The sequence below is a fragment of the Triturus cristatus genome, chromosome 4_1 (assembly GCF_964204655.1).
Source record: "Triturus cristatus chromosome 4_1, aTriCri1.1, whole genome shotgun sequence".
In the NCBI taxonomy this organism is placed as follows: domain Eukaryota; kingdom Metazoa; phylum Chordata; class Amphibia; order Caudata; family Salamandridae; genus Triturus; species Triturus cristatus.
The window spans coordinates 880,933,419-880,960,445 of NC_140585.1; the positions used below are offsets into that span (position 1 = coordinate 880,933,419).

The window sequence follows — 27,027 nt, forward strand, 5'->3', positions numbered from 1 at the left end:
CTGAATTTGTCTCATATTGTAAACTTTGCTTCGAACCACTGAACAAAGCAACATTTTGTACTGTGCGTATTAACTTTAATCTTCCCTTCATCCATTATGCAGGCATTCCACAAACTTTAAGTTCACATTATCTTATGCTATATCCCATGCTGTGCACAGGTCGTGGCATTGGCTTTGTGCTGAAGGAGATATTTCAGACCAGCCGAGGAATGAGAGCATCCATGCCCCGCACTCTTGTCCTCTTGACCGATGGGAGATCCCAAGATGAGGTGGTGCAGCCAGCCAGAGTGGCACATTTGTTAGGTACAGTATTCTACTTTCATCTTTTTCATCTTTGCATACTGACGGAGGTAACATGGCTGTCTCACCATTGTCCCACCCATGACATTTGATATGGCATCAGTGATGAGTCCCCACATAAATGCCATCAGTTTTAACACAAAGGTATAATTATTAAGAGGACAGGGATAGGAAAATGGAAATGAAGAAATGTAGGTTTTAGTCAAAGGAGAAATTTACTACATGAAGAGATTGGGAAAGTGATTGTGAGACATTGTTTAAGAGAAAGCACTGAAATAATAAAAAATAAAAAGAGAATAATTTAGTTATTTCTGGGGTGTGAGTTATCAAATAGGTGATGTAATGAAAGTTATCATGAATACATATATCTATTATTCCCAAAGAGATTCACCGCCAAACATCACATCCATTTTAATGCAAAGCCACATCTATTGAAGAAATTAGTAAAATGTGGCATCAATGTGTCGGATGGTGCAACCGAACATTGTCTCACTTACATTACCAAACTATCAAAAGATTGAAAAACGAATGCAACTAAGCTTGAAAGTGCTTATTATGCAAGTGGTAATATAGTATATAGCGTGCAGTCTATAAATGTTAATCTCGAGTGTGCCTTCCAAGACCAAGATATGTCTAAAATCACAAACGATAAGGCATACTTATGGAAATGTCTTCTAATGCTACTTAGACATCCTAAAATAATTTGCAAGCAAATATTTTTTATTAAGCCTGGTTGGTGAACTTCGCCCCATTTGTGGAGCTTGCAGAGTTTTTTGCACTCTGCGCTCTATGGAGCTCGCGGAGTTCCGAAAAACTCCGCTCTACTATGGAGCGGAGTTTTTTCCTCCCTCACACTCGGCAACTGTAAGTTGTCAAGCGTGAGGGAGGAAAATCCAACGCTAGATCAACTCCCTGCGAGATTTCTCAACGCGCGCAGTCATGGATGGTCTTTACTGGTCACGTTGAGAAACCTTCTGTTCGCGTTGAGGAAGCTGCCGTGACAGAGAGAAGCAGCCCCCTCTTGCACTGTGCGAGATGCCATTTGCATTGATTTTACAGTACGGGACAAAAACCCGGTGCAAGGTAACTCATTCTGCCATTCGCGGAACTCCGCGTAGCTTTGCAGAGTTTTTTTGTCACTTCTTGGAGTTCTGCTTAGCAGAACTCCACAAACTCCGCCCAGGCTTAATTTTTATCTATGAACATTGTCGCAAATACAAATTATCTGGGTTTGGGATTGCCAAACAGGTCTGGTACCAAGTAAGAAGTGGCTAATTGTTGGTAAGACTTTAGAAAGAATGTGTTGATAAATTCCAGATGTATATTCTCTACAAGGTGAAGAAACAGCTCCATAAATTGGAACTCAAGTTAACTTCACTGGTTGTAATTAAGCATTTCATTTTCTTGATTTCCGTAATCCTTGACATGTCTTGTTTCATCATTTCTGTCACCAGTGGAAATATAATGGTGTTATATTTAGAGCCAGAGGCACCTGCAATGAATGACCTACTGTTAGCACTCACCACCCCATCAATCGCAAAGTGTGCACAGGTGGCTACCAACTATGTGCAGTGCCTTAGAAAACCTCATAACAACAACGATCATTTTTAGATATGGACTCTTTTACTTACCCATTTTCTTGTTGAGGTTTCTGGGTACTCTCTTGCATAGGACCAATCACAGTTATCCAGCTACATCTTCCTTGTGCAACTTTCCACAACAAATTTTAAATTGTTTTTTCTGCCTCAGGGATCCGCTTTATCGCTGTGGGGGTGTCTGGAGCTGATGTTGAAGAGTTAAAAAGAATCATGCTTTACAGGAACCTTAAGAACATCTTCTATGTAAACAGTTTTGATGATTTCCCACTTCTTGTGAGAGAGCTAATTGAAAACTTGTGTTCGGAGTACCCTGAAATCGACCCACCACCTGAGGTGAGCTAAGTTACATGATACAAAAGAAGTAAAGGTTGCAAGCTTAACATTTTATTTTTGGCCCACTTTTCTGAAGGGCCTAGTTTGTATTGATAAGTTTGTAAAAATGGTCTTTTTACATTGGCAATCACATTAATTGTGAAAACAACCTAGTCCATCACACAGTGAGAATATCATCTTTGTCTTCAGCATAACTGAAGCCAGACATGGTGTTATCTATAGTTAGCCAGGTTTTGCCTAGTTTGATTTTATTTTCTAAATTATTCTGTGGTTTTAAAACCAAGCTATCATCTTTCTCTCTTGCTTCACTATTGTGAAATATCAAGCTATATACAGTTGTTTTGTCCTTCTACGACTGTTGCCATCAATTTTAATCTTAAAAAGAATTATAGATAATGCTATCAAACCGAATTAAAATCCAAAGGTGAGATATGTCAGAGAGCATCAGGAAGGTGAAGATGCAAAGTGTAGTGGGTGGTAACACCACTGCATAAGCAGCAGTGGTGTCTGCAAGGCTCAACTGAAGCTCAGACGTTCCCTAAATGATCTAAGGAGCATTGACGATTTGTTCCAGAGGTGAATGATCTAAGCAGAGAAACGTGGCCACCTGAACATTCTTCCTTATGAAAAAATGAATTGTTTTGCAAATTTAGCAATAGGTGGATTGCTAAGTCTGAAATCCACCTGCTTTTTTTCAGGCCTTATCACTTTGAAGGCCCCAAAGGAAGAGCATAAAACTTTGTTGTGAATTATTTTTCCAAGAGGGCTAGGGAAAAGAACAGAAACTCTGAATGGTGTGGATTTAACATGGTAAGAAAGGCAAGTAGGCATGATGCAGTCTTTGGACACCACAAAGATGGAGACCCAAATATATGCCAATTGCATTAGTCATCCTGAAAGGAAACTAGACTGTGATGTCTAGAACTGAAGGTTATGCTTCAATGCTCTGTGGTGACTCTTACTTAATCTTGATATTGGATCTAATGTCAAATGAAAATCCAAAGTCTTGAAACCGGTGGTGGAGGTGATCTCCAAGATGATAAGTTAAGTGTTGCTTGAGTCACATTTAAAAGCATGTGCCAATGCTTAATTTGTAAACAAAAATCCGCTGGTGCTGCAGAATGCCGGACTTGCCAAATATATGTTAATCGTGCATATTTTTTTCATTTCTGCTTCATGTTACATTGGTTAACAGAATTGACTGGAGGCCGGCTTTGGTTCTGCAGAGGCAGTGGCGTACTGTTCTCGTTCTGCATCCAGCAGCAGGCAGGAAGGTAGCGCACTTGCCATGGTGGCAGAATTCCCCTTCTGCTTTGCTCAAGGCTGTGGTCTGTTGTTGGTGTACTTGTGGTCACCGTAGCCATGAAGGGTTTCTTCTAGCAGTGGGCTGCTCACTGCCTGTTTCAGGATGTTGGGCTAATTGATCAGGGGAGGAAATTCCATTATATGGAGGATTGGAGACACTAGATGGACAAAGGGAAGGATGTCGGACATTCAGTCTCTCTTCTTACACCTGCAATATAATGACAATGCCGTTTTCTTGTGATGGTGGGTGTGGTTAGTCGTATTTTCATTCCTAACCAGCATGGTTATCTTCCTAGTTTCTGCTACCACATATTCTATCTCCAAGATGGTGTTTCACCATTTATCTGTGAAGTAATTTCCTAGTCCATATATAAGGGTGCTTCAATCTGAGAGGCATGCTTTTCAGTCATTTTATTTCCATATTTTTCGTTGCATCCATCACCCACCTTGGATACTTTTTGTTACGGTTTTTTGGTCCTCTTTTTCTGCAGCTGTTTCATCTTGTTGGATTCTTCTGCCCAGAAGGTTATGCTGGACATTCTCTCTATTTTATAATTTTAGTGCTTTGCTTTCCAATTCTTGCATGTCCTTTGGGGCTTTTTCCTCCTAACTTGAGCCCACTTAAGGAGGCACGAGACTCCTTTCATGTGTATGTCAAGTGCGAGGTGGCACCGTGGCTAGAGGGAGGAGTTGCCCTTTTTAGGTGTCGCCTAGCGTTGCAGCGCGCATGCGCGGCTCGCTCTGCGAGGCTTCTTGTAATCGGAATATTTTAGAAATGGAGTTTAAGCTCCGCCCATTATTCTGATTGGCTTGCCTCACCGTTTACGCTAAATACTGGATTCACATTGCAAATTAGGCTTTTTTGTTACCGCCCTGTCTCCTTTCCAGAGGCCCATTTGGGCTCGATCGTTTACTTGCGGCGTTACACGGTCAGCGTTCATGTAGTTGGTGATCATTATTTTCTTTCATGCGCGCATACCTGCACACAGTCCCTCCCCGCCAGGCTCAGGTCACTGACTCCACTGCTCTAAGGCTCCTGTCAGGCTTGGGTCCGCCCGTACACTCTCCTTCACCTCGCGGGGGATTCTCGTCACTGACCTTGCCCAATTTGTGGTTCCGTAGATGGCCCCAGCCCGCCGTGCCTCTCCGATGCAACACTTGTCCGAGTCACAATAGGTCTCGCATTTACACAAGCTTGAGCTACTGCTATTGTAAATGACAATGCCTTCTCTTTATGTTTTAAATAACAAAACATAAATCAAAGGTATTGTCATTTACAATGCCACTAGCTCAAACTCGTGTAAATGCGAGATCTTTTGCATTGCAAATGCTTGTTTCAGACAGGAAGAAAGGAAACAAGAGAGATTCACTGCATTCTGTCCTTGATGTTGCTTCGTCCCTTTTTTCATCCCCTTATTTTCCGTCTTCCTCTCACCCTGGAACATTCTTTTACATACCTCTTTTCTCTGTTCGCCGCTGCTTTTCAAATCTTTTTCTTCCCCTTTCTTTCTCCCTTTTCTGCTTTTCCCTATATTGCTTTGAGTCAAATTGGAATTGGTGATTGATCTGTAGTTCACCCGGGGAAAAATGTGATTCATGATGTAATGACTGCAATACTCTTAATTCCGTTATGTGCGGTAACACAACTTACCACAGGTATTGGAATTTAAAAGGCACTAGTAGTCAGGGCCTTAGTGTTCTCAGTGTACAGCCCTTTGTGTTAGCCCCATGGTGTGCTTGTGGTCTCACAAGACACAACCCTCTTTTGAGCCATGTGTTTCATTTTTAGCATCGACTTGGTGACGAAAGGTTTTTGTGCATTCATTCTAAAACATTTATTTCTGTTTTATTTGTCTTATTTCATTCTCTAACAGCATGCAGAAAGAAAGAGTTTTGATCAAAAGTTCTTTTTAATTAGTAGTTGCTAAGTTTTTACAAATGTATCTATCTTGCAATGATTTACATTTAGAAAGTTCAACCTTGTGCTGTTATGAAATGTGAAATAGGTTACTTGTTCTACCGGCAACGTTGTAGGATGCTCTTGTTGGTAATTATTAGCATGCAGGACTGGGCAAAGAGAACTCTTTTTGTCTTTACGCTGCATGGCCATTCTTGGTTATATTGAAAAATTCACCGAAAACATACAGTTCAGCAGTTGGGGAGAACTGTTGTGACATTAACTGAGGAATGTTATTGATACTCTATGGAGAGGCATCATTGATAAAGAAACAAAACCTGAATGGCTCATCTTTCTCGATAGCATGGACTGCCGAACTCTGATGGAGCAGTGTGGTTGAGCAACATAGGTGGGAGCAGTTACTGCAATGATTAATTGTTAACAAAAAATAATAAGTGCCAGAGGTCTCGTTAGGAGGCTTCTGCAGCTTGAACCACCCATTGCCCCTGACAGTACCCACACAATTCAGATGATATCAGGCCCCCAAAGCTATAAGAATGGCTTGGGCGGCAAGTATTACTCGTTTTAATGTATATTGATTTAATAAACAACTGTTGTTCTGCTCATCTCTAAATTTTACAAACAGTGCCACCATGTGGCAGACTGTCATAAGTGCCGATGTTGATTACTAAGTGCCGGTGCAGAGCCCCGGGAACCATCAGCTCATATTAAGCACCAGGCTACTGCTTGGTGTATGTGCCATGGCAAACATTTTCCAATCACCCACTGCCTCACTTGTAAGATAATAAGTGCCAGGGCCCAAAGCCCTGCTCAGAAGCCCGCAACTGGTGCTATTAAATGTCAGTGACTGAATACAGTGGTTAATTTGAGCCAGTGGGGCCCCCGGAACTAATTTTTGGGTACCGGCACTTCTTTTTCATGATAAGACTTTTCCCCGAAAGCAAGAGAGGGAAAACCACATAAAGGGTAAAGAAGGAGGAAGAGAAAGATGGAAAACCGGAGAAAGCAAAAATCTGCACAAGTCAGATACAGGGGAAGGCGGGTTCTGGTTGTAGATTAAAGAGACCTGAGGTGGGCTGAAGATTACACTGCATTGGTATTTGGTGTGCAAACATTTAAAGCGCCGGCTGCTGGTATATGAGCTTAGCTTTGGGCAATGGCACCCATTGTTTTACAGATTAAGCTCTTACCAAATACCAAGGCTGCATATCCCTCAATCCACCTCAGGCCTCTTTAATCCACTGCCAGACACTCGCTGATCCTTTATCTCACTGATTTTCTGTCTTCTCTTCTTCCTTCTTTCCCCTCTGTGTGTTTTTCCCTCTCCTGTGCTCTGGATATCTGTGATGAGGAAAAACAAATGGTCTTCCACACTTAGTGCAGTCATCAACTAATGTTGTTATAGATTATTATGTTAATTTTATCCATCCCTCAATTACTTATTCGTTGATTGTATACCTGCCCATCAGGGGCGGCTCCTCCGCAATGGCGGAGGAGCATCGCCCCACTGGCTCAGAGCCAGCACCTGAAAAATAAAACAATATAATGTTATCATTTTATTTTTCATTTGCTGGCTGAGCCAGCGTGCAGTAGGGAGGGGCGGGCCGGGGAATTGGTAGGGGGTAGGAGGAGTGCTATATGCACTTCTAAGTACACATGTGTGTTTGGCTGGCTGTCTCAGGCTGGCCAAACACACATGCGTACTTCGGTTTCTCCAACCTGGCTGCATCGAACAGCCAGGCTGGAGAAACCCCACACACTCCCTGACCTGAGTGGAGTGTCTTTTTAGCCCACTCGGGCCAATCCCTGTGCTGCTCTCACAGCATGAGAGCAGCGCAGCGATTGCACAGGGAGTCTGTGACATAGTCCCAGTGTCTGCTGGGACCAGGAAGGCCGAGGCATGACACGGGAGGTGGCCGGCAGCTGCAGGTAAGTTTCTTTTTTTTAGATTATTATTATGCTCCCTCCCCCCCCCATGCTCCCCCTCCCGCTCCTCCCGCACCCCTTCCACCCGCTCCACCACTTTTTCTTAGTAGTGGCCGCCATTGCTGCCCATACACTCCTCCAATAAGGAATTGAATATTTTATTGAAAAGTGTTTAACACTGATGATACTTTCTGATATGCATGTTACTCGTTGACAGATACATTTGCTCATTCTTCTCCTTCACCCATTTGTTTATTTATCCTACAACTTCAGTGTAGCCCTTCACTCTTTCAAAGCACTCACAGGTTTGCAGGTAATTTCCTGGCACTAGCTTAGTTCATTGATTCATTTATTCATATGTTGTGCGCACTGTCTGTTTGATCCACTGTTCATAAGCATTTTCAAGGTTTACATGTGAAAGTTCTGTACCATGAAAGGCCTAGCTATGTATGGAGCGATGTCTTCCTTTGTAACCTGCTGTCATTGTTGTATCTCAATACGCAGGACACTCCTGTACCACAGCGGACTGGAGATGTGGAGGGGGTGATCTCTCTGCGGGACCCATCATCAGGGGAATCAGCGGTGAAGAAGCCCGAGGGTCCCTGTGAGTCCAAGTGCCCAGAGGTAGATTCATTTCTAAATAATGGAGTGGGTCAAACGCGGGCATGGCCATGTCCTCTTGCATTATATCTGACGCAAAAACAAATATCGAGACCTTGTCGTTTGAGTAGAACTTAGAAGTACTGTAGGGAGCCTCGTGCGTGCAGTGTGAGGCTCACTCATTGGATGAGAGACTGGCAGTTTCTCTCACTTACCTCACCCTGCTGACCATGATGGGCCGGCCCAAGGACGAGTGATTAAATCATTGCTCGTTAAGTGCATGCTGTTATGCTTGCTTGACCTTGTGACGGTTGTATGACAGCATGGACATCTTGAGGATTTTGGGGTCCCTGGGCCAAACCTATTTTGGGGGCCCCTGTTCAGAACAATTTTGAATTTATGATTCGGTTTCCGGTCTTTCATGCGGTCTTAGGCCAGGTCACTGACAGTATACAGGTGCAATTGTCCAAATTCTAAATGTGTTTACATCTAATGTTCAGAGATAGTGATGTGTGTTATCAATATTGTAACACATCAGCAGTTCACTAATATTACTGCAAATAATATCTGTGACACACTCGCATTTCTCATATGTTTGGTCCTATTGCGATCTAAAAGAAACCTTTTTATGGATGTTGCATGAAAAATAAACACAACGTTCCTCTGCAAAATGTCTATAATAGACTCCCACATGTCACCCATTTTAAAATTAAGGGATAACGGTATTCAAAACAATCTGTTTAGTAATGATTCAAGGTCACCAGGGCAGGACTATCAGGGGGCCCCCCTGAAAGTCTGGGGCCCTGGGCCAGAGCCCACTTGGCCACGCCTTAAAACGTCTCTCTATGTCAGAATATTATATACAGAAATGTCATTCTACATAAATATTGTGTCCTAAATGTTGTTTAGAAAACTATTGTCTCCTTCGATGTGGAGTTTCTGCTGTTGAACGGGGAATATTCTTGTATACTATATTTATGCCAGATGATTTTTATATTCTGGTACCGAACCCTAGTGACAAAGTGCTACTGTTCTACATTACAACATGAGCGTGCTTTCACAACCTGGTGTCTTGCAGTAATTTAGCTCCACAGGGATGGGTGCTTGTGAACATGACCCCATTGAAACACAACCACTGCTCTACAGAGGCAAGCTTTTGTCCTCTCATGACCTTGAAGGATTCAGACATTGGTTCAGATATGGATGTGGTCTTTCTATAATTACCTAGTCCTAGTCAGTCTAGCGGTTGTTAAATATGGCCATGAATCCATATTCATGTGGTCAGGTGGCGCATCACCATTTTAGTATGCGGTCATGGAGTTGTTACATGACCTGGTGTGTTTATATGATGATGTGACCCCACTGTCATGATTTGTTGGGTAGGATGTGAAAACACTGGTGAGACCAATACGGGTATTAAACCACTCGTAACCTGGTGCTTCTGATCCCTTCTTCTAACAGGCATATGGACCCCTTATATAATCAGGGGTCATGGAGACTGTGTTCCTTATGGAGGCTCAGCCTGTGTGTCCCTGAGCAGGACACAACTAACTATAAGCTGGCCAGACCGTTCTGCTACAGGAAGCAGCACTGTAGTGAGTCATAAAAACGCAGAGCCGGAAATGAACAATGGGCCTCATTCCTTTTCCCTCCAGCCTCTCTAATACCACAGAATGCTCGGTGCATTCATGCTTTTTAATGGTATTGCTCAGTAAGTTGGATAAGATGTGATAGTTTATTAAATGAATATATTTCCTGAACTAATGAATATATTTTTCCATTCCTTATTTTTTAGGGTGCAAAGGGACAAAAGGTAACTATGATATTTCTGTCGCTAGGTCATGTGAGGCAGTTGTCTTGAGGGGTGCTGCTGATACGTGGTGGGGTGTAGCGAAAGTTGTAGTTGAGGATATTATCTATAGCAAACATTTTACTTAATACCCATCCAGTGCTTTAGGAGGCCTGGACCTTTCCAGTGGTTCAACCAAGTGTTAAAGAGTCAGGGTGCAAAGAGATGAGAATTCCAAGCGAGTTTTTTGCCTCCCTTGAGCAGAGCAGAATCTTACGTGGGTATTACACTAATTGAAGAGCATCAGCATAAATAACCACAAAAAAGTTTCTTGCTGATGCTGAAAAAAATGTGCATTAGCAAAAAAAAAATCAATTGCCAGCATGATAACTTGTTTGTACGTAGGTCACCACACATGTATGATGTGGCAGCCATTTTAGCTTTTTGTCAAAGCATTCTGGCATATGCGCTGGCAGACATCACACATGCTGGCAGACGTCCATCTTGGTGGGGTAAATTAAAAAAACTATAAAAGGTGTAAGAAAGGGCATTAAGAGAAAGGAGTGGCCCAGTACTAAATTGCAACTGCCAGGCTTTCCTAAGAAGCAAAAATAAATTGAACTTTAAAACTATGATCGGGAAGGAAATGGAGCGATGCAATGAAGGAGGAGGGGTGGGGGTGCAGGTCAACACCATTGACGAGCAGTGGTGATCAGGGAGGGGTGGGAGAGGAACAGAGAAGCCCAGGGTATGGGGTGTACAAAAAAAAGGAGTCAAGTGGGGTAGGGTGGGGGGAGCAACTGCCAAGCTTGTGTATGGGGGAGCAACATGAAGAGTGCAGGGCGTGTGGATGTGAAGGGTAAAGCTGCACTCAGAGGAGTGGTGGAGTGAGCAAGAAAACACATGCCTCCAACCGAATGTGCAATGTCCCTTGTTTCCATAAGAGCTAGTCTAGCTTAAGTGTCAATCACACTCTTTGGAGCATCATCCAGAGGCTGAGCCTCGTTTGCCTTCAACGGCTGCACTTACCAACAGGCTATAATTGACAGATTGATAAATATGTTTTAGGAACAATAGTAAATACCCCAATCTCCATTTACCCTCTGTGGATAATGTTTTTTTGTCTCTTAGGGTGAAAAGGGTTCTGCAGGGGGCACTGTAAGTATTCTATTTGATTGTGAAATGTACATCGCTTTGTGTATTGAGTGTTAAAAACTGTATAATCAATGCGCATGCAGTGTGAATACTAACACGTCAAATCAACAAAGATCAGAGAAAAGGGGTTCTTTCTTTTGTGCAATCAGACCATTTAGCAAAGGCACAAGTAGTGGTTTTGGCGATCTGAGCTCAGCTATTGAAAAAGATACTTTTTTGGTAACACTTTTTCTAACGTGAATCCTAATTTCCAGAAAAGCACTAATAGCTACCGTCAGGGAGAAGAGCTGAGGGTGAGAGCCTTTACCCTTAGATTCAAGGCATAAATAGGACAGGCACATGCCAGGACTATCACTATTTTAACAGTAGAGCATAATATGTTTCTTTTTTTACTTTCTTTTATTAAGACAACTACACTCAATGGCTAATTCCTTGGAATATACTATTTCTATTAAATAAAATTATTATTAAAAGCCATACACTTGATAGTTATTAATTAGTTTTGCTAATGAGTAATGGGGAGACATGCTGTGCAGCCTACTTTTAATCAACTGTGCTAATCAGGAATCACTCATGGTATTTTAAGTCAAAATCTAATAGAATGTACTTGATAAACACAATCTAATTCGGAATCTCCAGTTATGTTTTTTATTTATTTATTTACTGGATTTGTACAGCGCATAGCTGCCCCAGCAACGGGGCGTCCCAGCGCTACTCAGGTATACATAGATTGAAGCAAAAGAGAGGAGTATCCACGATTACCCCGGGAAAAGCGATGTCTTTATAGCTTTGTGGAACTCTAAATGATTCTGAAGTCCTCTAATTTCAGAGAGGAGAGAATTCCACAATTTGGCCGCCAACACCTTAAAAGACTGGCCTTATACTATGGCTAAGCTCTTGTGTCTGTCTCCTTTTCGTTCAGTCACCCAGGGCAATTTATCTTATAAATGTGATTATTCCACAGTGAGGCAGACTGGGCACATGCACATGTAGGCGCATCCACCCACATAGCGAAGCACACGCAATTTTGTCAATAAGCTCACAATACCTGTGTGATGATAATGTCATGTAGCAATCTTACGACGGTTAAGGTTACTTCTTTGATTTTGCATTTAATTAAGGGTTGGTACCCTGTCATGTTATTAGTCACAAAGCAAGTTGCGTATACAAATTTGTGATTCATTTGAATTTCCGCCCAGAGGTGCACTGCTAGTCTAGATGTAGAGAAAAGTGACTATACTGCAACTTATAGGATGCTTAGATTGAACACATGAACAATCAGATGGGATCACTGTTGATGATTAGAAATGTAAGGCTCAGCAAGGCTTTCTTAACTAAGCTTGGGTGGTACTGTTCATGCAGAGGGGATTGCATGGTCCACTTCAATTTCATGAGTGTTTTTGCCTTGGTACAAGGAGCATGAAATTACACTCTGCTAGGGTTTAGCTCCTCGTTATAGTCTGCGGGGCACGCTAATTCACTTCGGAGGTCACGTGAGCATCTCCTTATGGCTCTTTGAGAAAGAACACAGAATACTGGTCCTAGACTGCTCATCTTGTGGTTCTAGATGACTCAAGTAGCCTAGTATTTATGCTTCTGTGTTCCTAATGCTCCTCTCCTCCTTGTCCATCGCAGGGTTTTACTGGTCTACAGAGCGGAGGAGGCTACGACTCTTTTAACTTTGCTTCGAAGGGTGAGAAAGGGGAAAGGGTGAGTATCCAACGTAAACATTAATGCAAAGAAATACATGCTACAATTGTTACCATTTGTCAGGAAATAATACTTAACTTCTCATTATGAGTGGCCTCTTATTTCCGAGGTGTCATTAGTGCACCAAAGAATGGTGCTTCTTTTGCTTAACATGATGGCAACACCTGGGATACATTGAAATGGTATTAATGCCTCTAATTAATAATGCCTTGCCCATGCTTCTACCAAAGGTGGGTGCTCAGGTATCACTTTAGAGAAGACAAATTGTACCAGAGAGATTTGATCAATCTTTTACAGTGATTTTATTTCTCAGTACGAGACCTTCCTACTTTATCAAGGCCTTCTCTGGTTCATGTCCCCTTCCATGGACTCCAGGCCTTCGCAATGACTGGGATGATAATGAAGGCAGAATTGAATAAACATAATCGAGAGTGCATGTTGGACACTCATGGAGACAGGGGAATGGTAATAGGAGTGTACACTATATTTCATATAGTTTTTATGTCAGAATATTGTGTTTAGAAAACATTGGCTAACATAAGTATTATGTCACAAATATCATTTACAAAAATATCATCCTATTGGTAGTAGATGTCCTACTATTAACTCCAATGGGCTATATTTGTGTTAACCATATTTAGTACATAATATTTATGTCATATGCTATTTTGACAATTATATTCTAGGACCATACCAGCATTTAAGAGTTAGAATCAAAACTTGAGCAATTTAGTGAAGTTCTAAAGGTAGAATACACATTTACAAAATTGGGAAGCTATATATATGGCAATTAAATCCACAAAATTAATAAATGCTGCAGAGCAGTTACGATGAAGTAGTCTAAAAAGGGCTCTTACTATCAAGTACCATAATCCTTGGAAAACTTTGCACAGCACGTAGGAATGTCTTTTACAAATTTAAGGATATAATCTCAGATTAGGGCTTCTGTATTAGTGAATTTTCTCAGATTGGGACCACAACTGATCAGTTTTTTGGCCACATTAACAGAGTTCAGTCCTCAGGCAGGGAGGGGCCTGATGGGCATTCCACTAATGCTCGAATTCGTAGGAAGATACCAGGCTTTGTCAAGCAGAGAAAGGCTCTGCATTCATGCCATATCTCCCTTACTACTGAAGTGTATGCTGTATTTTCTAAATTATTAAGCTGTCTTTCGTCCATATAATTTAATCTAACATTACCAAAATGAGGCAAGATTGCCGTAAATCTCATTAGCATTATGATTAAAGTAGATAAAGGTTCACTAGATTGACTCATTAATTATGGAAATGTTATCAACCACACTGAAATGCAATGAATTAAGTACATTTTGATATGTTTGTGTTTTTAACATCAAAATAAACCAATTTAAAAATAAAATAACCAATAAGAGCTTTATGCACCATGACTTGTGTCCTCCAAGGGAGAACTATTGATGTTAATTTATTATGTGTTTGGGAGATATTGATGATGATCTGCACAAAGCATGAAAACCAAGCCATACCAGAATATACAAATATAAACATACTTAATACATATGATGACTGAATGTAATTGAAAAAACATACTGGGCTACCAAGTTAACAAATGTATCACCCAATGCCACATAATATGCATCAACTATTGTCAACAAATTGAGAAGGCTAACAAAACAAAATAGAATTTGTCTAAACTAATCAAAATGCAAGCAATCCAGTGATACTCATGCAACAGGTAAGAAACAAAATGATCAAAAACAGTCAACAATTGTTCTGATTCCTCTAAAGTGTTTACTGCAGGTCTTCTTCAAGATGGATAATCCCATAGTACACTAAATGCATAACATACATCACGCTGTTTAAGGAAATCGAAGACATTGCCTGCATGTGCTACCCAGTGAGGGATTGTAGAGCGATGAAACTGTGTAAGAGGACATGAAGTGCATTGAGATGAACATAAAGGCTAAGGAATGTGATAGGAAGTCTTTCCACCTCTGATGTGAATGACCCAGGACTCAAAACGTCTGGAATATGATAACGTACATCACAATTATCCAATACTTTCCATCCAAACCAGACATACACACGCACACACATACTTTTATTTCTCTCACATATTCATGCACAAACACACACTAGTATTTTTAATGTCAATCTTTTTCATTTTCCCAGTTGAATATATTATTTGGATATGTTAAATATTGTTCTAACTTGTATACCCTTTGCCCAAAAGTGCTCAAAGTAACGTGTTTTTACTTATTCCTCCATCCCATTTTAGGGACTACCTGGGAAGAATGGAATACCTGGTCTTCCAGGCAGGCCTGGGCGTACGGGTCCCCCAGGGTCTCCTGGGCAGATGGTAATTACGACAACAAATCTAAAACATTGGTCGCACCATTCACACATATTTATCAACTCTTATATTTTGAAAAAAACTAACTTTTTATTCTCTTTCTTTTTAATATATTTTAGGGCCTTCAGGGCATCCAAGGTGACATTGTGAGTACAACAGAGTAATTCAACTGTATTTATTTTGTGTGGCCCATAATAACAAATAATTAAAATTACAATAGGTTCATGCTGGCTACGCAAAATGTATGTGCTTCTTTTTTTATTGATTGCTAAAAATGATGTATGCAGTTGTGCAACAAATATCGTGGGTGCCCAGATTGCACACTACATACCTTTTCCAGACATTGTTGCTGCACATGCAGTTGTTCCTCTATAAAATGCCCTTAATGTGTTTATTGCAATGTCGTGTTTGGCTTTCACACGGAATCAGGCTTGTTATGGTTGTGTATGTTCATGGTCTGTCGCTGTTGCATGCAGTTTGGTTTATGCGAGCTGCATATTGTGTTCTGTTCTCTGCAGTCTCTCATCCACAGTGGTGGGTGTCACACATGGACGCCAGGTGCTTGGATCTTCCTTACTTTAATGGAACTGCTTCCGTTTTCGTCGAAGCTCCTTGTTTGAATGTACTTGTTTCTACTTTGGCTTCACAGTGGTACATTAATTGTGGTCTCATGGAGTTTGGTTTGTATTTGTTTAACTCTAAAACGTAGTATACAAAGGACGGTCCTAGAAGAGGATCAAAAACAAAATAACTGGCTAGATGAAGCTTTGGAGATCCCATTGTTAACTAATGATTCATACATTTCGGGTGAATTTGTGCAAAGATGACATTTTCCGCTTGTATTCAAGGTTGTGCTCCTAGATGGGGATGTCCATGCATATGATGCTTGGGGTTATGTTGTTGAGAGAAAGGCGATGAGTCTTGAAAGGTATGAAAGATTGAGGGGGTCTGCAATGCTGAGTGTGGACAATGTTGCTTTTCATAATATTGCCCTGGATGGAATGGACGATGGTTGGAGTTTGACCTGCCGGTGGCTGTATGTGGCACATTGAATGGCGCCGTCACAATCTGGAAGTAACTTGAGCCCTATTGCTTTTTTACAGGGACCTCAAGGGTATCCGGGCTCACCGGGACCAAAGGGAGACAGAGTAAGTTGCTCTTTATTTTCATTTGATATCATTGACATGTTCACCCAAAGGAGAGTGTAAAACTCTTCTTACATCAAAGTGTTCCTATCAATGCCAGTTGCCCAACATTATGCTACAGTTTTTGCCCTGTGATGTTATATACTTGAGATTGGATTGATGGGCAGTAGAGAGAAAAGTCTGTCCTCTAAAGTAATCTCACCAATATATCGCCTGCTGTCACTCAGACAAGAGATGGGACCTGCAATAATCCCAATTGTAGACAGGGAGGCTGCATTTAGAGCTAGCGTACAAGCTCTCATTCTGTAATCAGCCTCTAGATATGTCTGTTGTAATTATATATGTCTTCAGCCTTTGAGAAGGTGCTTTAGGGGGTAAATCAGACACCAACCTCGGCTGCAATATCCACTGCAGATGTAAACAAGGATATCTCCACCAATCACTGAAATGATGCGATATGACAACGAGATGTATTTGTGTATAGGTCAGGGTAAAGATAAGGGCTATAGTCGCGGTCAGGGTTGGGGTTGACTAAAGGTAAGGGTAAATGTAAGGTGTGGCATTAACTTAGGCCAAAAGGTTACTGTTCAGTTTGTATCAGGGGGTTCAGTGTCGCTTTCGGGATAAATTAAGGAGTAGTGGAGTAGGAGATGAACCTCTACTTGTATTTTCTATTTTTACTTAGGAATACGTTATCCTCAATTTTTTTGTCACAACTTTTTTGCCAGTATATTTTTATGCAAAACAGTTTTTTGGGATTCCCTTTGTTCACACGTTTGATAAATGGTCAATATTTTACAGCATCAAAGGGCTGCTAGTTTATTATCTGTAAATCAAGGAGAGGTGTTTCTGAGCTGTTTTTCAGTGATATTACTATTATGACTTTAAGTATGAGTGGAACAGAGCAACACCCTATCCGCTACAGCAATGTAACCTGCGTATTCTATATACAGGGAGAGCCGGGCTACGTCATTGGAGGGTCTGATCTCGTCCCAGTGAGAAGCGGCTCCCCTGGGCCTCCGGTGAGTATACTTCTGCACAAAGCATAGGCCTTCTAAGGAGTAATCACTCAGAATTAAACCATTTGCTTACTTTCATTAGCTCTCTCTTTCTCGCCTTCTCTTTTGTTCTTTCTTCCTTCATGCACTTACTCTCTGTTTTTAAAAAACAAAAAACTCTTACTGAGTTTGTTAAATTAAAGGTGTACCTTTTAAATACATTGGGAATTCACAGGTAAAGCCTCAGATTTTGAAAAACATGTAAAATTTAACTCTCTCTTTGTACCTGTTTGTCTCTGCCTGTCTATTTATCTATCTATCTATCTATCTATCTATCTATCTATCTATCTATCTATCTATCTATCTATCTATCTATCTATCTATCTATCTATCTATCTATCTATCTATCTATCTATCTATCTATCTATCTATCTATCTATCTAACTATCTATCTGCTGTCTGTCTGTCTGTCTGTCTGTCTGTCTGTCTGTCTGTCTGTCTGTCTATCTATCTATCTATCTATCTATCTATCTATCTATCTATCTATCTATCTATCTATCTAACTATCTATCTGCTGTCTGTCTGTCTGTCTGTCTGTCTGTCTGTCTGTCTGTCTGTCTGTCTGTCTGTCTGTCTATCTATCTATCTATCTATCTATCTATCTATCTATCTATCTATCTATCTATCTATCTATCTATCTATCTATCTATCCATCCATCCATCCATCCATCCATCCATCCATCTATCTATCTACAAACTGTCTATCATCCACACTTCCATCCATCCGTCAGTTTCTGTTCCCTCTCCTACTCCCTATCGCCATCACTCCCTTTCTTTCTCCTTCTCCTCTTTACCTCTGTTTTTCCTGCTCCCTTGCCCTTTTTCTCACCAATGTTATCTTTTTCGCTGTATCCTCTCTCTTTTGCGCTGTGCTGCATTTTACACTCTTACTTGTATTGTTTGCTCTGTTCTCTCTTTGTCCTTTGGATCTCTGTACCTCACTCTCTTTACTCTAATATACCCTAATTATTCAGTTATTCTATTAGGGTTCTTCCCCTGTCTCTCTTTTGCTACCTCTTTGTTATGCAACACTCTCCTGTCCCATCCTTGCTCTCATTGTCTCTCCATGATGCATTATCTCTTGTTATTTGACCAGTTTCAATTTACTACGTTTTTTAGAAATAAGGGGCCGATTATGATGGCGGTGGGACAAGCCGTTGGTTGCAGTCCGACTGCCATCTGCTGCTGTGGTCCGATCGATGCATTACAATGCGTGCGGTCGGAGGCAGCAGGGGGAGGGACCATTTGTGGTGCTTCCAATTGGCTCAAGGAGCCTGTCTGTGCGTTGGAAACACTTCATAATACCTTAATGACTGCTGCTCTGCTGTCAGGATTATGTTGTTGGTTTCTGACTGCCATTCCATGTCGGCCTTTCTGACATGGAAAGGCTTTCGGAAAGCAATATTGGGGGCCAGTAGCAGGGCCCCCTTCCCTCTGAGGTCTGGGGCACCTCTACTGCCCCCCTAAACATCCCTGCAGTGTGTGGCAGGGACTGTGATATTTGAAAACATCAATTTTTCAATGGAATCTTGTGCTGCAGGCCTTTTCTGCCCGCCGCACAAGCTTCCATTGAAAAATTGAACCCCATTGGGCGGTCGCATCCAAACACTACGGTCATAACTGCCGACCTAAGGTTGGGCGGTTCGACACCGCAACGGTGCCAGGCGGACGTGAGACCGCCCGACATCACAATAAGCCCCTAATATTGTAAATATTTACTTAGTAACTAATTGCTTTGTTAACCATAAAACATTGTAATCAATAGACAATAAAAGCACTACATCTTTTTACATTCATCTTGTCACTATCGAGGCACCACGCTTCTTTAAATTCCTGTACAGAAATCTATTCATGTTGATAACTTTAACCATTGAACCCGCCAGGTCCATCTCTCAGATGTCTCCTTTTGCGACAGTTCTCGTAAGTGTAATGCGCATACAAAAGTTACATGTATCCGTGTCTCATTAATCCCTTTCCTGCAAGGCCAGGAAGGCTTACCTCCACAATTTCTCAGTGCCACAGTTTCTTTAAATCATACCTCGATTAGGAAAATTCAAATACATTTATTCAGGTGGTGACTAATCCAATTTCTGAAACGGGGCCTTTGCTTTGGCTTGCCATAATGCAAACAAGTCTTCATCATCATTCCGTCCTTTAAACAGACCCTCCAGGATTTCACGAATCTGCAGTTTTGTAAAAACGCTGTGATTTTTACAAAACTGCTCGCGAAATTTTGAAAATGCAATCATATTTTTTTGGGGGAGGCTGTGAAAACACAACAGATATTTTTATATTTTCACATCTAAATTCCCAACTTTTGGGAAACGAGGACCTCTTGTGGCCATCTTATGATGTCCACAATATTGGTAGTTTTTAGGTCTCGCGCCTAGCGTTGCAGTGCGCGGCAATGCTCGCGCAGCACTGCTCGCACAGCAAGAGACCTCTTGTACGGGGTTTCAAAATCGCCCTAGGAATCGCACATGCTCATGCGTGTGCTTTTCCTTTTGGGCCACGCTATTGGCCTTTGCATGCGTCTTTTTTATTAAAGACAGCACGCAATTGGCCAAAGGCGGGCGCATTGCTCCGCCCATGGCCTATTGGTGTCTATTACGTGCACCGCCGGCCATGTGGTTTCAATTATCGTGCCCAGACATGGGGCGCGATAATTGAAAACACATGTTTCGCTGTGGCGCGGTTTCACTGCCGCTTATTTTTTTTCATAATGCCGTTGGGCTGTTGGGTGAAGTGATTGATCTCTTCTCAGTACTGCAGTCCCTACCCTAAGATCTTTCGAGTTTTTTGCTTTTGGTTTTTAAAGTCCCATCTGCACTACTGATCTCACACTCAATCGATCGTCCAGTGCGAGGGCCGTCGGGCGCAGTTACATTCCTACGCTGAACATGGCATTGGAAATGCAATTTGTTTAATTGGCATGTACAGGCGTGAAAGGGAACCCAACAGCCGAAATGCCAGGGAGGTAGTGTGCTATACGGGGAGAAGTGATGCCGCTGAGGGTGTCAAGCGGGTGCCTCGAAGGGTATGTGTGACCTTAGGCCGTCTCACCATATATTCGTTTCAGGATCGGCTCTTCGTTCCTTTTTCTATTAGCTCACGGTCCTCGCGCTTATTTATTTATTTATTTAAATTGGAATGCGGTTCGCTAACTTTAGCGACCGCACTAGGTTTATTTATTTAATTATTTTGGAGCGCTCCCCACTGACTTTAGCGGCACCGCTAGGTTTATTTATTTAATTAATTTGGCGCGCTGGTGTTCTCCGCCATTCAATGTCGACGATCTCTCTTTCTACCGACCCCCCCACACAGGTTCTTCCTCTCGCCCTCCCTGACCTTCTTTCTCCAAATCCTGTCGTCTGATCCAATCACCAAATTTCTCGTATTCAGGGTCACTCAAAGTGATCGTGCACAAGGGGCGCTGTCTGGCACCTTTTCTGCACAGGCGTTATTTACACCAAAACCAAACGGCTTTCCCTGCTGCACAGCTCTACCGAGTGCACTCTTCGAACCTCTCTGAAAAGTGCAAGTTCTCTGTTTTGTTTTTCATTTCTAATGCCACTAAGCTCAGAGTTGCATCTGCAGTGGAAGCTATCGGTCGCACGTCGGCAAAGGAGCCAGCCAGACTAGGTCATATCAGCCTGACCACCCCACAGGCTGACCAGTGACGTGTCTCTGAAGAACTGTCTCACCTGGACTTGGAGGGAGAGACTCTGTCCTTGGCTTCCGGGGGTACAGCCTGCTCCCCGCTGACATGAGGCACACCGTCCAATAAAGCAAAGTCTGAAGTGTGCTGCCTTTTGACATGCAGCAAAACACATATTGTGTACACTGCATGGAACCCCCCAACCACCCCCCCAAACTACACAAAGACGCTTTGGAGCCTACGAGAGGGGGGATAACTGTACCTTCTGTTAGTTAGAGGCAGTGCACGTGTCTTCTGGAGAGGGAGGGTGGGACTTAAAATCCAGATTTTCAGCCTAGACCAACTCTTGCCAAGCACCACGAGGCTCAAGTTCGCACAGCCCAGTAGTGCGCCCTTGCCACCATGAGGGGATGGACTCCTCTCCGCTGCCACTGTCTGCCACCCAGCCACCATTGGGCTTTCTGCTTTTGTCATGCATTTCCCATTTTCTAGCCAAAGAGGCGCCAGTAGGAAGTAAAACAGGGGAGGCCGAGAGGGATGTCACGGATTGCCGCTTGTAAACTTTTATTGCGCGCTTTCTCTTCGCAGCTTCAGCCAGTGGAACAAAGAGCTCTAGAAAGGACAGCACAGATCCTCACCCCCAATAAAGCAATTCACGGATACAGTACCCATTCCTGTTCACAGCAAATCTGGGCTCACTTGACAACTTTTATTTTTTAGTTAATTCCACCGTGCGCATGCTAGCTTAAAGGAAATTGAAAGCAGTAAAAAGACATCTGGGCAGAGAAACAGTTAGTCCAAATTAAAACAAGCATTTGCAATGCAATAGGCCTTGCATTTGCGAGAGTTTGACCTATTAGCATTGTAAATGACAATGCCTTTTATTTGTTTTAAAAAACAAAACATAACCAAGAGGCATTGTCAATTACAATGGCAATAGCTCAAACTCGCGTAAATGCGACATCTATTTACATTTACAAAATGTTTAGCTATTGGCATTTTAAATTACAATGCCTTTTATTAATGTTTTTAAAAGAAAACCAAAAATAAAAAGCATTATTATTTGCAATGTCAATAGCTCAAACTCGCGTAAATGCGAGACCTATTGCATTGCAAATGCTTGTTGTTTTTGTGATAGACTAAACTCATGAGCCTAACCAAATAGACATGGTTTCATGTTATTAAGAGATCAACTTTCCAGTCCTGGGCTTTCATTTGGCAACGTATACTGATATGGGAATTATGATCTTGATTTTATACCATTTAACCAATTGATGTGATATACCAAGATGCCTTTTGTGATGCCTCCGTTCTCTTCCAAAGAGCTAGTGGATAAGATTTTCAGTAAACTAAGCATATTTGTGTGGGCATAGCTAACATTTCGTAGATATTTGGTCATTTATTTTCACCCTTCCAATCTCTGAGTGTGTCTAAAGTCACATGTGACCTCCCGTTCGCCCTATTCATCTCCATAATAAAGAAATTGATCCTTGCCTTTTTAACCTGTCTACTCTCCCTTATCAATAGAGCCATAGTCATGCCATTTTTGCAAAGCTCCCTGAATGGCTCATGCTCCTCTTTTAATTTTGACTTGTGCTTTTATTGTGTGCCGTCATTGTATCCTTTAACTGAGGTTAGCGAGAAGGTAATGCTAATGCATTGAGTGTTATTTTCAATTTTGATCTCTTAAAATATGTTCATGCTATGTTACCTCTAGGGAGTTAGAAAAGTTGTGATGTCTTCGTCCATGCAACTTATATATTTATAAACTGTAGTAGCTTTGTGAAAATCAAAGCTGGTGGAGTTTTAAAAACAACTGGAGTTAAAAATTGGGCCATGCTTCAAAGTGTAAATGTTTTTGCTGGCACACAAGACTAGGATTGCTCGGCTGAGCAACTCTGTACCGTGCCACACTCAATCTCCTCGCTCCTCTCCTCTGACAGTGACAGATATTATGTTTCTCCACTTCATCTCGAGTGACAACTGTGAAACACAATGCCTTGAAGCCCGATCTCCAGTCCATATTAGGCGGCACATCTGTATACAGGAAAAGACATAGACAGACAAAGTGAAACTACACCAGCCTTTGGGAAATTCAGGGAACCCCAAGTTCTTTGTGAAGTTCAGCATTTCCCCATGTTTGCCCAAGTAGGTGGTTTTAGAAATCATTTTACCCACCCCTAGTTATTTGCTTCTTCAACATCTGGTATTGATACTGCCTTTTAGTGCTTTGGGGTAGTGCTAAAGTGTCTTCCCATGTGTTTTGATTTTGTGGTGAGCCAGAAACGTATCGTTGTATTGATCACTGTAGTACAGTAGATGTGGTCCATTAGATTTCAGAAGAGAGTTCATACGTTTGTCCCTTGCATAGTTCCTTGAATTTTACTTCATGCTTTTGGTAGTAAACTGCAGTGTGTTTGAGCAACATAATGCAGTCTGTGTGGCCTTATTCAGGCACTTGCCTTTATTTAGAGTGTTGCCTTCTTTTTGACCCATTTCATACCCTTTGTTGGCAGTTGTTTGTATTGCTCACTTGCTTGTAAACATTTGTGTAGCTGAAATCGGGTCGGAGCAGCAACAAGTGCTATATATTGTTATGTTATGTTGATTTTTAGAGCGTGATAATCACCTGTGAGGGTATCAAGGCACTTGAGTAGGTGTGGAGTCCCCACATGTTTACTCAGATAGCCAGGTTTTCAGCTTTTTGCAGAACTCAAGAAGTGAGGAGGCTGCTCTAAAGTGCTGTTGGAGTTTGTTCCAAGTTTTCAGTGTGATGTAGGCGAACGAAAGCCCTCCTGCTTTGCCTATGTGGATGCAGCGAGTGTCTGCAAATGAAAGTGAGGCTGAGCTCAGATGTCTGGGTGGCTGATGGAAATGTATTCAGGTGTTAAGGAATACTGGTACTGTGTTGTGCAAGGCTTTGTGTGTGTGCGTGAAGAGTTTGAATTAGCTGCGTTTGTGAATGAGCAGCCAGTGGAGCTCTCTGTGGTGACGGGATAGGAGAGTGCGGCGTGGGAAGTTGAGGATGAATCTTGCTGCTGCATTCTGGACGGTCTGTAGTCTTTGTGAGAGCTGCTTGGAGATTCCGGTGTATAGTGTGTTGCTGTAGTTGAGTCAGCTAGCGATGAGTGCCTGTGTGATGGTTGGTCTGGTGTTCTGTGCCAGCCATTTGAAGATCTTTTGAAAAATGTGTAGGATGTGGATACAGGCAGTGCTCACTGCATTGACTTGTGCCGTCATGTTGAGCTTGTTCTCAAGGGCGATTCCCAAGTTTCTGGTGTGGTCAGTGGGTGTTGGTCTTACCTCGGTCAGCCACCAGGTGGCGTCCCAAGGGGAGGTCTTGTTTCCGAAGATTAGTACTTCCGTTTTGTCTGAGTTAAGCGTCAGGCAGTTGGTTATCATTCATTCTGCTATCAAGGTCATGCAGTTGGAGAAGTTGGTTTTAGTGGTGTTAGTGTTATTTATCATGGAGAAGATGAGCTGGGTGTCATTGGTGTAGGAGATGATTTTGATGCCTCGGGATCAGATGGTGTTGGTGAGTGGTATCATGTAGATGTTGATCAGAGTGGGGCTGAGGGATGATCCCTGGGTGGCTCCGCAGATCAGGTTCTTAGACTCTAATGTGAAGGGTAGCAGTCTGACTCTTTAGGTTCTTTCTGTGTGGAAGGAGCAAATCCATTTGACTGCAGGTCCTTGGATGCCGATTCCATGAAGTCTTCTCATGAGTATGTTTTGGAAGACTGTATTGAATGCCACTGAGAGGTTGAGTAAGATGAGAGCCACTGTCTCCCCTTGGCCCAGGATTCTTCGGATGTCGGTGGCTGTGATGAGGGTTGTTTTGGTGCTGTGGGTTTTCCTGAATCCTGATTGAGTGTTGCTCCTGAATGGATGGATTTCATGATCGTCGCAGTGTCTTCTCTGATGAAAGTTTCCACATGTGGTTGTATTTGTTGGTGACAGGCAGGCTGGTGATGAGATCGCTAGGGCTTAGTTGGTGTGTGAATTTGTTGTATGCTTGTGATTTTGTGGTTGAAGAAGTTTGATAGGTTGTTGCAAAGTTCTCGGGAGGGTGTGATGCTGTTGACGCAGGCCGATGTTGTGGGGAAGTCCTTGACGATGGAGAAGATCTCCTTGTAGCTGTTGGTGCTCCCTTCGATGCTTACTCTTTTTTGGCATCTCTTAATTGCTGGTAGTAGTGTCTGAGTGCAGCTTTGTAGGTGGTTGTGTCGGTAGTTATGTGGGTGGCTCTCCATTTCCTTTCCAGCTGTTTACAGGGTCATTTGGAGTCTTAGAGGTCCTCTGTGTGCTTGTTGGTTCTTCTTTGCCTGCTGTGTTTGATGGGTGCAATGGGAGTCTTCACAGTGTTTGGTTTGATCCTGTTATTGAAGTTGGTGATATCTTTGTTGAGGTAATCCATGGGGTTTTGGTTGACCTGGGCTGAGGATATTAGCCAATCTGCTTCTGAGGCTGGCATTGGTGGTCATGTTTACCTTTGGTGTGTTGATTTGGAAGTGGATGAAGCAGTGATCAGTCCATGTGAATGGTGATGTGGAGTTATACTTGATGCTGTAATTTGTGGTGAAAATGGGGTCCTGTATGAGTCCTGCAATGTGTGTTGGTTCGGTTACTAGCGGGGTTAGTTCAATGTTGTTGAGGCTTTTAAGAAGTGTTGTGAAGCAGGGGTCGGTTCTGTCTTCTAGGTGAAAGTTGAGGTCGCTGAGGAGTATGAAGGCTCTGTAGTCGATTGTAAGCAGGAGCAATGAAGTTGGAGATGAGGTTGGTGAAGGTAGCTTGTGGCCCGGGTGGTCAGTAGACAAGGGTTCCATTTAGGGTTAAGTTTTAGGAGATTTGTAGAGTAAAGTGCAGGGGAGTCCATGACTGGGGTGGTGGTTTCCATGGACATTGAACACTTGATGGAGCCTTTGAAGAAGATATTCATATGCTATACGATTTGTAAAGGTGAGAATTGCACCTGATAACATACATTTACACAAATTGGTGAAATAACCAGTTAGCAGGAGGTGACCCCCCCTATGCAGTCTGTCTCACTTATTTGGATCAGCCACTATGATCCTGTGCCCTAGGGTGTCTGAGGAAGAGGTGTCTTGCCTCACGGATACGGGAGGCAGCGGTGCCCCGGCAGGGGTACATACATGGGCACTAGAACATCCCAGGGAGAAATACAGCTTCCTCCCACGAGGTTATGACTGGAGGTAGGCTTCCGTAGTTCTGCAGACACTTTAAACATACCTACTGTAAAGTGGTATTCACTGCTAAAACAGTTTCCATTGATTGCAGGCTGAAAATGAATGATTATGAGTAAAATAAAGTGCCTAAAAAATGCTGCTAAATTTCCATATTTGTGCCGCTAAATTTCCATATTTGTGCCGCTAAATTTGCTAATCCATGCCGCAATATCCTGGGGGGTCTGTTTAAAGCCCGCAGTCCTAGCAGCCGAACTTGGTCCTGTAGCATATCGTTAGCTATCTCATTGCAATATATCATAATTTCTTTTCTTTTCTTTGCCATGGTTATCTAGCATGACTTTAAGTAATAAATCTTTCTATAGCAGACACTTTTTTGCCAAAAGAGTGCGAGTTCTTTAACTTTCTCTTCCTTTCAGATTTTCCAGACCAAGTTATAGGCTTGCAGCTGTCCCCAACAGACCTTTCAAGCTGTCCAAATACACACCTCAGTTGATCTTATTCCTTATAGTGCCTTTCTAACAATATGAATGAGGGCTTGATTTCCTCCATTGAAAGCAAAGGGCAAGTCTGTGTAATGTATATTGGTATGTTACTATCACCTCTTTTTAATCACCCGCCTCCAGTCCCTCAAAAGTCTGAAGTGAAGGTCAGAGTGCGCCACCTGGCCAGTAGAGCCGTGTGGTCCGCAGGTTAACATTGATGAAACACAGAGGTAGACCTTGTGCAACATTCCAAATGTGTGTATACAGACTGATCACCACATGAGATGTAAATTATAACAATGGAACTGCTGCACTGTAATGATGTGCAAAAATGCTTGCTGAAATGTAGGGTACTTCATTGCAAAAAGTTGCCCCCACCTTAAAACGTGGGGTTCACCTGCCCATGAGCACAGGTGAGGTCATACTGGGTCAGTAACTGGCACTGCATCCCCCCCACTTATATCTGAAAGATCCACGCACTGTACGCTGACTCCCAAACTTATGTTTTTTACCTT

At 42.4% G+C, this 27,027-nt stretch overlaps 1 protein-coding gene across 1 annotated transcript in view; it reads left to right on the forward strand.

Annotated features, from left to right (window-relative positions):
• The window catches only part of LOC146855703 (uncharacterized), a 1,104,791-nt gene that overhangs the window by 400,957 nt on the left and 676,807 nt on the right, over positions 1 to 27,027 (forward strand). Inside the window, exons 24-33 of the mRNA XM_085653597.1 lie at positions 160 to 303; positions 2,050 to 2,231; positions 7,885 to 8,004; positions 9,776 to 9,793; positions 10,901 to 10,927; positions 12,560 to 12,634; positions 14,888 to 14,968; positions 15,082 to 15,108; positions 16,066 to 16,110; positions 17,061 to 17,129. Coding sequence (XP_085509723.1) covers positions 160 to 303; positions 2,050 to 2,231; positions 7,885 to 8,004; positions 9,776 to 9,793; positions 10,901 to 10,927; positions 12,560 to 12,634; positions 14,888 to 14,968; positions 15,082 to 15,108; positions 16,066 to 16,110; positions 17,061 to 17,129 — 788 coding nt within the window. The remainder of the gene's footprint in view (positions 1 to 159; positions 304 to 2,049; positions 2,232 to 7,884; positions 8,005 to 9,775; positions 9,794 to 10,900; positions 10,928 to 12,559; positions 12,635 to 14,887; positions 14,969 to 15,081; positions 15,109 to 16,065; positions 16,111 to 17,060; positions 17,130 to 27,027) is intronic.